This window comes from Malaclemys terrapin, chromosome 8 (assembly GCF_027887155.1).
Source record: "Malaclemys terrapin pileata isolate rMalTer1 chromosome 8, rMalTer1.hap1, whole genome shotgun sequence".
In the NCBI taxonomy this organism is placed as follows: Eukaryota; Metazoa; Chordata; order Testudines; family Emydidae; genus Malaclemys; species Malaclemys terrapin.
In genome coordinates, this window is record NC_071512.1 from 75441930 (window position 1) to 75458067 (window position 16138).

The 16138-nt window shown below is 42.4% G+C and overlaps 1 protein-coding gene across 4 annotated transcripts in view; it reads right to left on the reverse strand.

Annotated features, from left to right (window-relative positions):
• TLCD4 (TLC domain containing 4) overlaps window positions 1–16138 on the reverse strand; it is a 97749-nt gene that overhangs the window by 27467 nt on the left and 54144 nt on the right. For all 4 annotated transcript variants that reach the window (XM_054038346.1, XM_054038344.1, XM_054038345.1 and 1 more), the window contains exons 3-5: window positions 13365–13454; window positions 3015–3073; window positions 1628–1722 (exon numbers count right to left, since the gene is read on the reverse strand). In XM_054038346.1, the coding sequence (XP_053894321.1) occupies window positions 1628–1722; window positions 3015–3073; window positions 13365–13454 (244 nt within the window). The remainder of the gene's footprint in view (window positions 1–1627; window positions 1723–3014; window positions 3074–13364; window positions 13455–16138) is intronic.

Consider the following 16138-nt stretch of genomic DNA (forward strand, 5'->3'; position numbering starts at 1 on the left):
TAAGTCACCTAACATGGTGACAGGTTTCAGAGTGGTAGCCGTGTTAGTCTCTATCAGCAAAAACAACGAGGAGTCCTTGTGGCACCTTAGAGACTATCTTATGCCCAAATAAATTTGTTAGTCTCTGACTGATTATCACTGACAGAGCACTTACCTTCAAAGTGCTTTTATGAATAACAAATTCTCACAACACCTTTTGTCAAGGTAAATTCTAATGGTTTTGTTTAAGTCACCTAAGTGTCATGTTTTAAACTGAAGACATTTGAGTTTTGGGAGTGGGAGGGTGAGAGACATTGAAATGTTCTTAAGCTACAGCATTTTAACACTGAGCATATTTTTGTACTGACAAGCAATAAACTCGTAGAGAAAGTATCTTTATATTAGAAATGAAGCTGTAGTCTTAACTTTGTAAAAACAGTCTAAAAGGCATATACAGTAATTTAATCTGTGAAAGAGAAAAAATGTTCAGTTTAAAACACATACTGGGTCAATTAACTCAAACCTTTATCTGGTGGCCAAAAAATAACACTGAGAAATACTTTATAGAATGAGTCACTGTAACTTAATTTACTAAAATTGCAAATATGGATAGAAAAACACCACCAAGAACAACGTATGCTACCATTATGTAGCTCTATACATCTCTAATATTAGTCTACTGATTTTTAAACAACTTACATAATAAACCCTATTTCAGAAGCCAAATTGGGATCAACCTCCTTGAGCTACTGAAGCCAGCATTAGAATCCATCAGCTTTGGAGTTTTAGACACACTCTCATTACTTCCTAGTTTCACAGTTTAGCTAAATCCAGGGCTGGCTCCAGCATTTCTGCCGCTCCAAGCAAAAAAAAAAAAAAAAAAAGTCACGATCGGCGGCGGCAGTTCAGCAGCAGTTCCTTCGCTCCTAGAGGGAGTGAGGGACCTGCCGCCCCCGAATTGCCGCAAGTGCCGCCCCTCTCCTTTGGCCGCCCCAAGCACCTGCTTGTTAAGCTGGTGCCTGGAGCCGGCCCTGGCTAAATCCATGCTGTTTGATTTACTGTTTAGAGATGAAGAGACACATATAATAGAATTCTGGACATGAATGCACAAGCCTCCAATGAAAGTCTAATTAATGGATTTTAGGATATCAGATTATTATGCCCTTGTTAATCTATGTGGGATTTAAGGTCTTAAAGTAAGTGTGCCTGTGTGTATTTAGGAATGCCTATGCAGCTGCTGGGAGTGTACTTCCCAGTGCGGATAGGCAAACACTAGCTCTGCTCAGGTCAGTGTCCTAAAAATAGCTGTGTTTCCGCAGCTGCATGGGCTAGCCACACAAGTCCGTACCCATGAGGAGAAGGGTCAGGCAGGTTTGTACTTGGATGCCTAGCCCGAGCCACCATAGACACACTGCTATTTTTAATAGGCTAGCTCAAGTATAGCTAGCGCATGTATGTCCAGCCAGGCTGGGAAGCACACTCCCAGCTGCAGTGTAGACATACCCTTACTTGTATGTAGAAATACAAAAACTGGAGTTTCTTGGGGCAACACTGTTGAAACACTACAAACAGCCTAAATTCAGAGCAGTGATGTTCACCCTTCACTATCTTGTCTGCTTGTTAGCATATTGAAAAATATGGCACTCACCAGTACAAAGTAGTAGGCATACAGAGCTGCCAAGTGATGAATTACAAAAAATTTATCACCAATTGCCTTCCAGTAGTAAGTAATAAGAAACAAATCTGTAAGAGAAAAAAAACATTAAATTATTACAACATAAGCTACCTAAGGACTATAATATTTCTCTTTAAAGCTTTCAGTATTACTGCAATCTAAAAGGAAAAACCTTTTTGGTTATCTGAGCTATGCATATATTTTTAATGGCAAATGGCGTCCACCTCAACCCACAAAAAGAAAAACAAATCTGAATTGTCTTTGAATTCAGCATTTCTAAGCTCAAGACTTCTGTATCCTTTCCCCTACCCCCCGGCTCCACAGATGGACATTAAATGTGAGAGGAAAAATTAGGCCTAAGCACTGGTTAAAATATTTTAGCTCTTCCAAAAATGTTCAGAAATCTTTATATTTCCTACATGAAGGCGGCTGCCTGGCCACAGCTTTAGCAGGAGGTACACTGTGAGTAAGGATAGATCCAGGGACACCCCACCACCACCCCGCCCCCAGTTCTAGGTTCTGGTCTGGAAGAGGACTCATGAGCCCACAATAATTGTATCAAGAACCCCAGAGAGAAAGGGGCTTGAGGACACTGCCAAAATATGACTGGGTCCACTATGGGAATGGTGGAGCAGCAGATGTTATTAGCAGGGCAGGGACCCCTAATGCTAAAAACATTAGCTCTTTGATTTGTTGAGCCTTTTGATTTGTTGGCTTCATTTAGTCATAATCCACCAGTGATCACAAAAGATAAATAACCTGACACAGGTTGTCATTAAGAACAAATAATTGAGTGAAAGAGAGCGCAATTGTATGTAAGGATGACAGCCACACCAGATAAAATTATTAAAAATATTTTCAACCTCTTTCACATAGGATCAGACTCTTGCTTAAAATGTGTAGGAAGACAAGGACAATGGGGAGAGGAGTAAGTATGGAGCTGTTTTCCCCAGCTTTGTTGGGATTGCTAAAAACCTGCCGCTTGCACTCTATGGGCACAGGGGAGACTGAGGACATTAAAGCTGCCAGCAGCAGTAAACATCCCAAAAGGGGTTGGGGTTACAACTCCCACCCCTTCTGAATTGGCTGAAGGACCAGAGCTGAGGATTGAAGGGTGTTCACTGGACCATCTTACAGCATGCAGTAGTAGCCACACTACTGTTGGGTGTTCCTTCAGCACCCAATAAGGCAGTATTTCCATCTCTCTCCTCCACTAGCAGGTTGCCTCCAGGCATTTTACTGCCCACAAACACAGCAGTAGCTTTAAAAACTACACTGGACCCTATATTGTTTATAGAAGCTCATCACATCCTCAGAATAAAATTTAGATATATCTATGATATAGACAACGTATAATTACCAGAAATGAGGTAGCCTGTGGTAATAGCAATATTCAGTTTCACAATTGAAGGGTCACCCCTGTAAACATAAAAAATGATGTACAGTTCCAGCCTTTATAATAAAAAGTTAAATTTGCATAGGACATACAAACATCACAAACCATTCCCCTCCTGCCGGGTCACTCATGCTTGACCCAGCCAAGTAGCATCATGGAAATTTGGGTGAGGGGAGAGGAGAAGTTGCTAATTAGGAAGACTGATTCCAAAGACAGAACACATCTGCTGCCCCAGGGAGGCCAGCAGCAAGGATCACCTCATGCCTTGGGCAGCTGGCAAGGGAATGGAGTTGAAACTCAGTAAGTCCCCTGGCATACTGAGGCATAATAAGGTCAGCTAATAAAGAGTGCTTGTCAGCACCTTTGCTGACATTCTTAAACACGCCCTTTTATGTCTCCTATCCTGCCCTAATTTTTAAAAACTTAGTTTGGGATGATAAGTACCAGTTGAGTGAGAAAGATTTTTTTTAAAATCACAATCATGGGATACCATGTTGACAGCTAGAGTGCAGGGGAAAATGAAAGTTACTCTTTTGTAACCAAGCTATTTAAGAGGACCTCAGCACATTCTTACTCTTGGGATGTGCTGAAATTGTAGCTTGGACTGATGGAACCTTCTAACAGCAGTGCCCACCGGTACACTCTTGTGCCCCCTGCACCTCTCCTCATGGCTCCTCAAAGGGCAAAGCCATAAAAGCGTACGTGGTGTGCTAACCCTCTCAGTTCTTTCTACCACCTGAAGTCCAAAGTTGTAATTAGGACTCAGAGAAAGAGGGAAAGGTGGGAAGTGAGTGTCATTATGCAGAATCCATCTTCAAGAGCTCTGGTTACAGGTGAATAACCTTCATTTGTTGTTTGAATGGCCTATGCACATTCCCACTCTTAGGAGTCTGGCAAGCAGTATTCTTCACTCTGTACAGTGATACAAGGAGGTCTCATTAAAAAGAGATTGTAACACTGCTTTACCAAATTGAGCTAGATGCCACATGTAAGGAATGTTTTATGAAGTATGAATTGAGGCTAAGTAAAAGCTGTACAGATGCAGCTTTGTTCTCAGAGTGCACTCTAAGCTCTTTTGGAAAATGTGTATTTAACACACTCTTCAATACAGAGTCCAACCCATGTAGAAAGGTGTTGGGATGTGACTGCCCAAACTTTACTCTTTCCCCATAAGGGACAAACAGTCCAGGCAATTTTCTGCCATTCATATAGAAGGCTAATGTTCTGTTAGCATCCAAGGTATGGAGCTTACCTAGAGAAAGCTAAGAATGTAGCCTTGGAAAAAATACTGGCAAGTTTATGGATTGATGGAGATGATAGATGTTCATTAAACCCTTCCGAATCTTTTTAATATATCATGACTAAATATGGTATTTTGTTCAACTAAGCTATAGTGAGCAGACATGGCTGCAAGATGTACTTTTACCAATGATATGGAGAGTCCCAAGCATTTCAGATTAATGAGATACTCCTGTATGGATTTAATAGGAACTGAATCTAGGTTTATTGTTAGTTGCCAACAAAGAGAACCTTTTCCACTTATGATTGTAAAAGTTGATGCTTTCTGGAGTTTAACAGAATTCCTGTGCTTTTTGCTCAGAACAGAACTATTCTATATCTGTTGAAATACTATTCTGCCAAATGGAGGCCTAGATGGCAAATCTGACCCTCTGCTGGGCCCGGAGGCTGGAATTCCAGGGAGAGAGATAAACTGATAGTTGCAGTAGATCCCACAACTGCTATTGTCTCACACAGGCCAAAGTAACTTTAGCTTTCTCTTGTTCAAATATTCATGAGAACTCTGAATTAGAAGAATTTGGGGCTGAGGGGACACAGAGGAGGAAACCTACTCCCTAGTCTACAAGAAATGCATCAGAGATGGACTGGTTGTCCACTCCTGCCCTGGAGCAATACCTCAAACATTTAGAGTTACGTCTTGTTGCAAATAGGTCCATCTCCAGGTACTCCCATGGGGAAGGAATGTCATTCTCTATAGAGTTCCCAAGTGACCCACCTGTGCTGATCATGAAAGTCTCTGCTCAACTAATCTGCCAGTATGTTGTCCTTGTCTGCAAAGTGAGGAGCTATATGATAAATTTGGTGTGCCATGCACCATTCCCACAGAGCTTCAGCCTCTTTACACAGCTGGTTGGAACATGCTCTCTCTGCTTATTCATGTAAAACATTTCTGTAATGTCAGTAATTACACCTCTACCCTGGTATAACGCTGTCCTTGGAAGCCAAAAAATCTTACCACTTTATACGTGAAACTGCGTTATATCGGACTTGCTTTGATCCACTGGAGTGCGCAGCCTCCCTTCCTCTCCCTCCCGGAGCACTGCTTTACCACATTATATCCCAATTCGTGTTATATCAGGTCGTGTTATGTCAGGGTAGAGGTGTATTTTGGAATGGAAATTTTTCTCTCAAAAATTCCAGATACCGTGAATTGTCAAATTCTTGTAAAGAGACCTCCAGCAATTTGGAAGGGTCAGAGGTGACTACAGCTGACTGAGCTGGGGAGTTGAATACAACTTTTTTTAAGACAGTGTGATGTTAAGTCCACCATATGAAGGATAGGAACATTGGGCAGGTCATTTCATTAACATACAGTCTTGCTAGCTAATACTGAAGAGGTCTTATCTTTAGATCTGCATGTAGAGTTACACATGTTTCAGAATCCATAGGGCTCATCAACTTGAGGAAGACCATCACTGTTTGCCATGGTTTCTCCTGTAGTATTTCCAAGTACCTTTCTTCTGGGACAAAAAACTCTCCTCTGTTGTACTTCCTTAAAGTAAAGGCAAGAGTCAGCTTCTGATTTTAGTAGCCTCTTAGCTCACTTGGTCAGATTAAAGGAAAGGCATTTCTTCTTAATTTTTCATTGAATTATTAAAGTAATTCTTGTGTTAACCTTACAAGTTGATTTAATTACTCATTGTAGTAATTGACAAGCCAGATAAACTGAATAATTGATCTACTGATTAAATTTTGATAGAATTTTGATAGTAACCTTGATTTGATCATTGCATTGTTTTACATTTGATTAGGGAAATTAGAAGTAAATTAGTGACAGTTGTTTAGCTTCATATTTATTTGAGTTTTTTATAGAATCCATAAAAGCACACTAGCATGGCTCTTCTCTCTAAACTCTAGTACATAAGAACATAAGAATGGCCATATTGGGTCAGACCAAAGGTCCATCTGTATCCTGTCTCCCGACAGTGGCCAATGCCAGGTGCCCCAGAGGGAATGAACCTAACAGGTAGTGATCAAATGATCTCTTTCCTGCCATCCATCTCCACCCTCTGACACTCAGAGGCTAGGGACACCATTCCTTACCCATCCTGGCTAATAGCCATTAATGGACTTAACCTCCATGAATTTATCTAGTTCTCTTTTAAACCCTGTTATAGTCCTAGCCTTCACAACCTCCTCAGACAAGGAGTGCCACAGGTTGACTGTGCGCTGTATGAAGAAGAACTTCCTTTTATTTGTTTTAAACCTGCTGCCCATTAATTTCATTTGGTGGCCCCTAATTCTTATATTATGGGAACAAGTAAATAACTTTTCCTTATTCACTTTCTCCCCACCACTCATGATTTATAAACCTCTATCATATCTCCCCTTAGTCTCCTCTTTTCCAAGCTGAAAAGTCCTAGCTTCTTTAATCTCTCCTCATATAGGTCCCGTTCCAAACACCTAATCCTTTTAGTTGCCCTTCTCTGAAACTTTTCTAATGCCAGTATATCTTTTTCGAGATGAGGAGACCACATCTGTACATAGTATTCAATATGTGGGTGTATCATGGATTTATATAAGGGCAATAAGATATTCTCTGTCTTATTCTCTATCCCTTTTTTAATCATTCCTAACATCCTGTTTGCTTTTTTGACTGCCGCTGCACACTGCGTGGACATCTTCAGAGAACTATCCATGATGACTCCAAGATCTCTTTTCTGATTAATTATAGCTAAATTAGCCCCCATCATATTCTATATATAGTTGGGGTTATTTTTTCCAATGTGCATTACTTTGCATTTATCCATATTAAATTTCATTTGCCATTTTGTTGCCCAATCACTTAGTTTTTTGAGATCTTTTTGAAGTTCGTCACAGTCTGCTTTGGTCTTAACTATCTTGAGCAGTTTAGTATAGTCTGAAAACTTTGCCACCTCACTCCCTTTCTCCAGATCATTTATGAATAAGTTGAATATGATTGGTCCTAGGACTGACCCTTGGTGAACACCACTAGTTACCTCTCTCCATTCTCCATTGTGAAAATTTACCATTTATTCCTACCATTTATTCCCTGTCTTTTAACCGGTTCTCAATCCATGAAAGGATCTTCCCTCTTATCCCATGACAACTTAATTTACGTAAGAGCCTTTGGTGAGGGACCTTGTCAAAGGCTTTTTGGAAATCTAAGTACACTATGTCCACTGGATCCCCCTTGTCCACATGTTTGTTGACCCCTTCAAAGAACTCTAATAGATTAGTAAGACATGATTTCCCTTTACAGAAACCATATTGACTTTTGCCCAACAAGTTATGTTCTTCTATGTGTCTGACAATTTTATTCTTTACTATTGTTTCAACTAATTTGCCTGGTACTGATGTTAGACTTACTGGTCTGTAATTGCCGGGATCACCTCTAGAGCCCTTTTTAAATATTGGCATTACATTAGCTATCTTCCCATCACTGGGTACAGAAGCTGATTTAAAGGACAGGTTACAAACCATAGTTAATAGTTACTCAAATGTGAAATTGCGGTCTTTCAGAACTCTTAGGTGAATGCCATCTGGTCCCAGTGACTTGTTACTGTTAAGTTTATCAATTAATTCTAAAACCTCCTTTAAAGACACTTCAGTCTGTGACAATTCCTCAGATTTGTCACCTTCAAAGGACAGCTCAGGTTTGGGAATCTCCCTAACATCCTCAGCCATGAAGACTGAAGCAAAGAATTCATTTAGTTTCTCTGCAATGACTTTATCGTCTTTAAGTGCTCCTTTTTTATCTCGATCGTCCAGGGGCCCCACTGGTTGTTTAGCAGGCTTCCTGTTTCTGATGTACTTAGAAAACATTTTCATATTACCTTTTGAGGTTTTGGCTAGCTGTTCTTCAAACTCCTTTTTAGCTTTTCTTATTACATTTTTACACTTAATTTGGCAGGATTTATGTTCCTTTCTATTTACCTCATTAGGATTTGACTTCCACTTTTTAAAAGATGCCTTTTTATCTCTCATGGCTTCTTTTACATGGTTGTTGAGCCACGGTGGCTCTTTTTTAATTCTTTTACTGTGTTTTTTAATTTGGGGCATACATTTAAGTTGGGTAGGGTTACCATTCGTCCGGATTTACCCGGACATGTCCTCCTTTTTGTGCTAAAAATAGTGTCCGGGGGGAATTTGTAAAGCACTCACAATGTCCGGGATTTCCCCCCTCCCCCGGAGCGGCTGGGAGGGCTGCAGGAAAGTCCCGGGCTGGACTCCGGAGCAGCTGGAGAGGAGCTCCGCCCTGCATTCTGAGCAAGTGTCTCAGCACAAAGTGCAGCCCTCCCCTTTTGCAACTGGGAGCGGTTACTGCCATGCAGCGTAGCAAAACGGGAGCGAGAGCACTTTGTGCTGATACAAGGGCAGCTCTCCCCTGCAACCCGGTCCGGGCCAGGGACCGGGTTTTGTTGTGCAGGGCCAGGGACCGGGTTTTGTTGTGCTGGGGAGCTTAGCCACGTGTCCGGCTCGCACAGAGCCCAACACCCTGTTCTGAGCAGCAGGGTAAGGGGGGCAGGAGAAGGGGCAGGGAGGTTCTGGAGGGGGCAGTCAAGAAACGGGGGGGGGGCTTTTGGGGGGGAGTGGAGAAAGTTTTGGGCAGTCAGGGTACAGGTAGGGGGTAGGGTCCTGGTGGGCAGTTGGGGGGGGTCTTAGGAGGGGGCAGTTAGGGGACAAGGAACAGGGAGTCTTAGGTAGGGGGTGGGGTTCTGGAGGGAAGTTAGGAGCAGGGGTCCCAGGAGGGGGCAGTCAGGGGACAAGGAGCGGGGGGGTAGGGGGCTGGGAGTTCTGGGGGGGAGCTGTCAGGGGGCAGGAGTGGGGAGAGGGATCGGAGCAGTCAGGGGACAGGGAGCAGAGGGGTTTAGATGGGTTGGGAGTTCTGGGGGGGGCTGTCAGGGGGCAGGAGTGCGGAGAGGGATCGGAGCAGTCAGGGGACAGGGAGCAGAGGGGTTTAGATGGGTTGGGAGTTCTGGGGGGGAGCTGTCAGGGGGCAGGAGTGGGGAGAGGGATCGGAGCAGTCGGGACAGGGAGCAGAGGGGTTTAGATGGGTTGGGAGTTCTGGGGGGGGCTGTCAGGGGGTGGGGAGTGGTTGGATGGGGCGTGGGAGTCCCAGGGGTCTGTCTGGGGGTGGGGGTGTGGATAAAGGTTGGGGCAGTCAGGGGACAAGAGGCAGGGAGGCTTAGATAGTCCTGGGGGGCAGTTAGGGGCAGGGGTCCCAGGAGGGGGTAGTCAGGGGACAAGGAACGGGGGGAGGGTTGGGAGGTCAGGGGGGGCGGGAAGTGGGAGGGGCAGGGGCGGGGCTAGGGCGGGGCTTCTCCCATCCTCTTTTTTGCTCGCTGAAATATGGTAACCCTAAAGTTGGGCCTTGTAGCGCTCCTAAAAGGAAAGGCTAGGCTGATTGGGGAAGCAGCCACAGCTGAGGCCATGCCCCAGTCAGGCCACAGCTGGCCCTATAAAAGGGCTGTGAGCCAGGTGCTAAGTCAGTCTCTCTCTAGTTGTGGCGAGAGAAGGACCTGACTGCCTAGGAGCTTAGGGTACTGGGAATAGAGCAGGATTGGGGAAAGGCAAGAGGAGCTGGGGAGCTCCAGCCTGGCAAATCCCCAGGATGTAGGCCTTGCTAAAGGCCTAAAGAAGGTACTGGGGCTGCAAAGGTGCAGCCTGGGGTTAGGCAGAGGCAGCTGGTCCAAACCCCCATGCTGATGATGAGTGGCCATGACAGACTGCAGTTTGCCCCAGTGAGTGGGGGCTAGATGACGACTGGCAGTAGTCACTGAGGCAAGGTGGGTGAGAGGGTTGGGGGTTCCCACATCCCTTGGCCTGCACCACTTCCCGCAGCCCCCATTGGAGCAGCGAACCGCGGCGAGTGGGAGCCGTGGCAGGTAAACAAACCGGCCCGGCCCGGCAGGGGCTTTCCCTGAACAAGCAGCGGACTGGCTTTGAGAACCACTGAGGTACAGGACATTTCCCTTGGACCCTTCTGGGAAAAGGTTCTCTTTGTGGCTGCTTTTCTTCAATCCTTTTAAATTTAGGGTAATACCTAGAGGAAGGCCAATATGGATGCGATGTCAAAGGTTGTCGCTCCCAGTCCTGCTAGTATCTGGCAGGCAATTCCCTATCATAATTCCTGGGTGAGGAAGGGTGATCTCACAGTCTGAAAGGTTGGAATCTACAGTCTCACTAATGCTCTTTGGGTTTGCTGACCCATCTCCTAGGACAGGAAGGTTAAGGAAAGGTATCAGGCCATTTGTAGCCTGATTTCAGATCCAAGGAAGTTACTAAGACTGACAATGATTCAGTTTAGCAAAAAGAACAAGATATTTCCCTGGGGAACCAGTAGGACAAGATTCACATATTGCCAAGGAGGTAATATATAGCTACTGAATCAGGCAGCAATATGCAAGCGCAGATATAACCAGTAAAAGACCACCATCTCAACCTGCCTGGAGCTGTCTAGACTGAGCTGCAGTTCTTCCTTTTCACAGAAACACAAAATTGCCACATCACATCAGACCAGTGGTCTTTCTATTCTAATATCATACTTCAAAGGAAGGTTCAAAAACTTCCATAATGGACAGTTATAGAGTAGCCTGCTCATTGGTGAAGTTTCATATGAATTCCTGTCAGTTAGTGATTTACTTATGACCTGAAGACCTTCTTCCTCTCACCAATTTATCTCTCCTGTTCTCATAACTGCTGACTTCTCCCCCATTTTCATCACCTTAAAAACAATACCTAAGTAGTCTATAAAGTCACAACTTGTATTAAGAAGAAAGGAAAAACTACTACTATAGAACCTTCTATACCATCAAGTAGTACACACAACTCAGTTGAATAATCACCTGACGTTTCATTATAACTCTTTTCCATTCACTTATCCCTATTGTTTGTTACATTTAATTATGTGTAATGCCTGAAATTAGATTCTAAACTCTTCGGTGCAGGGACAATTAAGTTTAAGATTCACATCCAGGCATTAAAACCTTGAAAGTTAACCCACCTAGCTGGGCCAGACATAGATCCAGAAGCATTTCAGACGAAGCTACCCTAAAGGCCCTGGACCTAAGATTTTACACACAACTAATTCTGAAGGCCAGGGTTGATTTGGACACTATCACATAGCCACTCACAATTATACACTGAGAGGGCATGTGGCAGAAGCAAGGAAGTGAAGCTGGGGAGGAAGCATTTGGCCAAGTTATAACAAGCTTTTGAAAACTTGCAGTTTGCATGTACTCAGTAGAGACTTTCTAGAGTTTAACAGCTAAAAGTCTCTGAAGATTTCATCCTCACAGAGCATGCTCAAGCCTCTCGCAGCTACTAATGCTGACAAGACTGCGCATGCACCATCTCCACAAAGCAATGGAGCCCAGGAACACTGGGTTTCAAAGGACTTTCTCTGTAATGGCTGCTCCAGGCCAATATCAATAATCAGTTTATGCAAAATAAAAATACTTAGCACTTTACATCTTCAAAGTGCAATTCAAATTTTGACTTGTTCCTTGAAGGTGCTGCATGCTCTCAATTTCCATTGAAACTAATGGAAATCAAGGGAGCTTAGAATCTTGCAGGACAGAACCCTAAACAATTATAATAATATCCCTGTGAGAAAATAGTGAAAGTATTATCCCATTCTTACCAATCAAAAACAAACACAGCAATATTAAAGAACATGCCCAAAGCCACACAACAAGTCAGTGGCAAAGCTGTGATTAGAACTCATAACTTCATAGTATCCAGTCCTGTTCAGTACACCAGACCCTGATCTGTAAACAACTGAGCAGTATGAAATGCAGACCTTTGTTCTGTTCTTTTAAAACCAGATGAAATATTTTTTGCATTTAAGTTTAGTCTGATTCCCATGTTGTGATTCAGTTTAAAATAAAGTTATGGTGGAAAGAGGAGTTAAAGCTTTTAAAAAAAAAAAAGTTTAATTATACAGGTAAAATCAAAAGTTCTTCTTACATAGCTTTAAAGAAAGCAAAAAGTCAGTCCCAATAAAGGGTAACAGCTTAAACTTTCTGCTAACAATCTCATGAATCAACTCAAACAAAATCCTGTATTATACTGCAAAAGTCTGTTGGGGGGGGACAAACACCAAGGACCAAAACTTATTTTCTTTTGAGTTTTTAAGTTCTAATGCAGGAAGATCTTCTAATTAGTTTGAAGAACTACTGGAAATCATTGACAGGAGGAGAGCAGCAGCATTTATTAGCGAGAGAACCTCTGCTGTACCACTATTGAGAAAAACCTTTTCAGAGCGGGTGGGGAGCTGAAGAAAAACTGATATAGTGTCTTCATTTTACACTTAAAATCTCATCTAACTTTTGGTCATATTTTTCCCCCCTACAGACATTCAGAGTGTGCAACCAACCTAATTCTCAATTACTAAGGGACAATCTCCACTCATTGATATATTTTGCTTTCCACAACCAAATCTCTGTACAACTTTTCATAAGTGATGTACCCAAGTATTCAGATTCTAATATCTAAACTGTATTGTTAAATCTATTCACCTAAATCTGGGTTATTGCTGATTATGTACACTATGTATCATATGACTTTTAAAAACTAACTCTTTTCCCAACCAGTGTATTATATAATTTTTTTAACATTAACTTTAATAAAAATTTTATATCTTTGCTGTTTCACTTTTCAAGCAAAACAGTAAATAGATACAAATGATGTTAAATCTGCAGTCACCTTTTTGATTGTTTATGGTTGTATTTTCAGAGCTGTGCATTAAAATTGGAGATTGAATTTCAATTAACTGTCCTGAGAAATGTATGTCTAACCGTTCATACTACTTCGTAGAAACTGTTATACAGTAGGCTTATAATGGCATTTTAATTGGCAAAATAATTTGGATTTTACCAGATAATCAGGACACACATATAAATGGCCCTCCACATTTTAAGAGAAACTGAGTGCTAATTTAGCTAGTTAATACTCTAACACGATAGCAACATTGGGAGACAAAGATGTGGGAAAATGGGAACAAAGAAAAAAGTCATATTCTTAAAGTCAGTTTGATATAACTTGTCTTACCAGACATGGTCAGCATTAACAGCTTCATCATACAACAAGATATATACACAAAAAGCACCAACCACCAAGGCATGGAAGGTGGATACTGTCCTGAAAAAAAGAAATATATATTACATTTGTGATTACCATTCTGACTGATACCACAATTTAGAATATACCATCTTAAGTGCAAGATGGTATATTTCCAAGGAAATTCTGAATGACATACAGAAGTTCTTGTACTATAAAGACATTTCATTTGTATATTATATCTATCAGCTCATGGAATGACTTGTTTTTAATATAGACAGCAAAAGTATACATAGGGAAGGAGGAAAATATTTTTGGTGCAATCAGTGCTTCATTTTTTTATAATGACAAAGTAGTTAAAACATAAAATTAACATACCTTGATAGCTGTCCCATTTACTGACACTTATCTGAAAAAGCAAACTCATGACTAAGCTCTTTAAATTCATTCTTCCAGCAGTAATCAACTTGTTAAACGAACCAAAAGGAGACTTCTTGTACTTTATCCTGAATTCAAACTGGTCCATATATGCTATGTTAGCAGATTTCTGTTTGTAAGCACCAAATTTAACAGCTGGAATGCTTTTCTGTTCTTGTTTTTTTAGGTGGGTGAGGAAGGCCATAGATTAAACAGAAACTCTAGCACTGACAGCTTCAGAGAAGGATAGTCTTGTGCATATGACCCAGCTTCTAGGTCCCTCAGAACAAAACTGAATAGTACAAGACTGCAATTGCAAGACTTCAATACACAAATATGAGCATCATAGGTGTGCTGAGAGAGTAGAAGCTATAGTATAAATGATAATGATTCAAGTCTGACAACTGCTGAACTTGAATTGATATGCAAACTAAATACAATCAACTTAGGCTTGAACAGAGACTGGGAATGGCTGAGCCATTACAAACATTGAATCTATCTCCCCATGTAAGTATTCTCACACTTCTTATCAAACTGTCTGTACTGGGCTATCTTGATTATCACTTCAAAAGTTTTTTTTCTCTTACTTAACTGGCCTCTCAGAGTTGGTAAGACTACTCCCACCTTTTCATGCTCTCTGTATGTGTATATATATCTCCTCAATATATGTTCCATTCTATGCATCCGAAGAAGTGGGCTGTAGCCCATGAAAGCTTATGCTCAAATAAATTTGTTAGTCTCTAAGGTCCCACAAGCAGGGCCGGCTCTGGCTTTCTGGCCACCCCAAGCAAAAAAAAAAAAAAAAAAACCGCAGCGGCCAGAACAGCAAAGCCAAAAAAACCCCTGCAGCGCGGCCGGAGCCAGGGTGCAGGGGGACTCCCTGCCCTGCAGATGTACCCCGGCTAGCGGGGGCAGGGGAAGGCAGCAGGGGGAGAGAGAGAAGGGGGGCGGCCAGGGCTTCAGCAGGGCGCTGCCACGCAGCCTCTCCCGCCGTGCCCCCTGCCGGGAGGGCTCCACACCGCTCCGGAGGGCTGGGAGGGAAGGATGCGGGCTGCCCTGCTGGGCTTGCTGCAGGGCGCTCCCGTCTTCTGCGCCGCCGCCCCCTATAGGGCAGCTGGAGCGGAACAACAACAAACAAAACAAAACAAACAAAAAAAGCGGCCGTGCCGCCCTGGGATTGGGCGGAATGCCGCCTCCTACAAGCTGCCGCCCCAAGCACCAGCTTGCTCAGCTGGTGCCTGGAGCCGGCCCTGGCCACAAGTACTCCTGTTCTTTTTGCGGACATTACACAATTAACACTATATAATGCAACGCACACATGTGTAAGGAGGCAGGGGGACCCTATCTTTGACTTGTGCATTTAAAATATTAATAATTTGGAAAAATCATTTTTCCATATATATCAACATTATCAGAGTCCCAAACACGGCTCTGCAGGATTTAAATAGAAAACTATGTGTTCCTCTCAAGCCTTTCCCCAAAGTTACTTTTCTTACTCTCCCTATTTACAAAAGCCATTCTTTCTAACCCAAATGGATTATACTGTAAATCTCCAAGGAGTCTGGATGGTCTCCACTTAATTTGTGTTATTGTGCTGCTTTCAGCAATTGCTTTTAATTGAATGTTCTATCAAATAGATAGAATACGGTCTTAATTAATCTTCAGAATAACAGTTAAATTGGACAAGTGTATTTACTGCAACAGGTGTAGACAAGCCCTAAATCTCTGCGTAAGCAACAACCTGGTGATAACAAACATGCTATTTCAACAAAGAAAACTACAGAGGATGTGGACATGGATTATCACGGTGACACTGGCAAACCAGGTGTCAGCTCTTGCCAAGGCTTTAGGCCTCAGCCGCGCACTGACAAATTAATTGCTGGAAACTAGTCTGTTTCACCTGTGCTTTAGTATGTTTAAAATGGGTATTAAATTTGTAACAATGTGTTTAGAATTTATGAAACACCTGTTAATTGCTGTATGCATTAATCTCACTTATAGTAGGCTCTCCGAGCTCTGGTCAAGTGAAAAAATTCTCTATTTATTACACGGTATAAGATAATAATTAGGTTTTTGCTTTATAAAACAAAAAAAAGTTTGTTCTGAAACTGAATCTGCTCATCAAGGCGGATATCAAAACTAAATGGGCGATTGTGGGACATCACAATACAAAGACTTTGTTAATTGCCCCCTTTACACCCATGAAGCCGCTACATGCAAAAGGGCTCATCCCATCAGCATGAATTCTGGAAGAAGGAAATAAGAATAGCTGACAAGAAAATTTTTCCTCTCTTTTTTGCTGTTTGGACTATGACAGGGCGAGAACTATGAAACAGAAACACAGATCT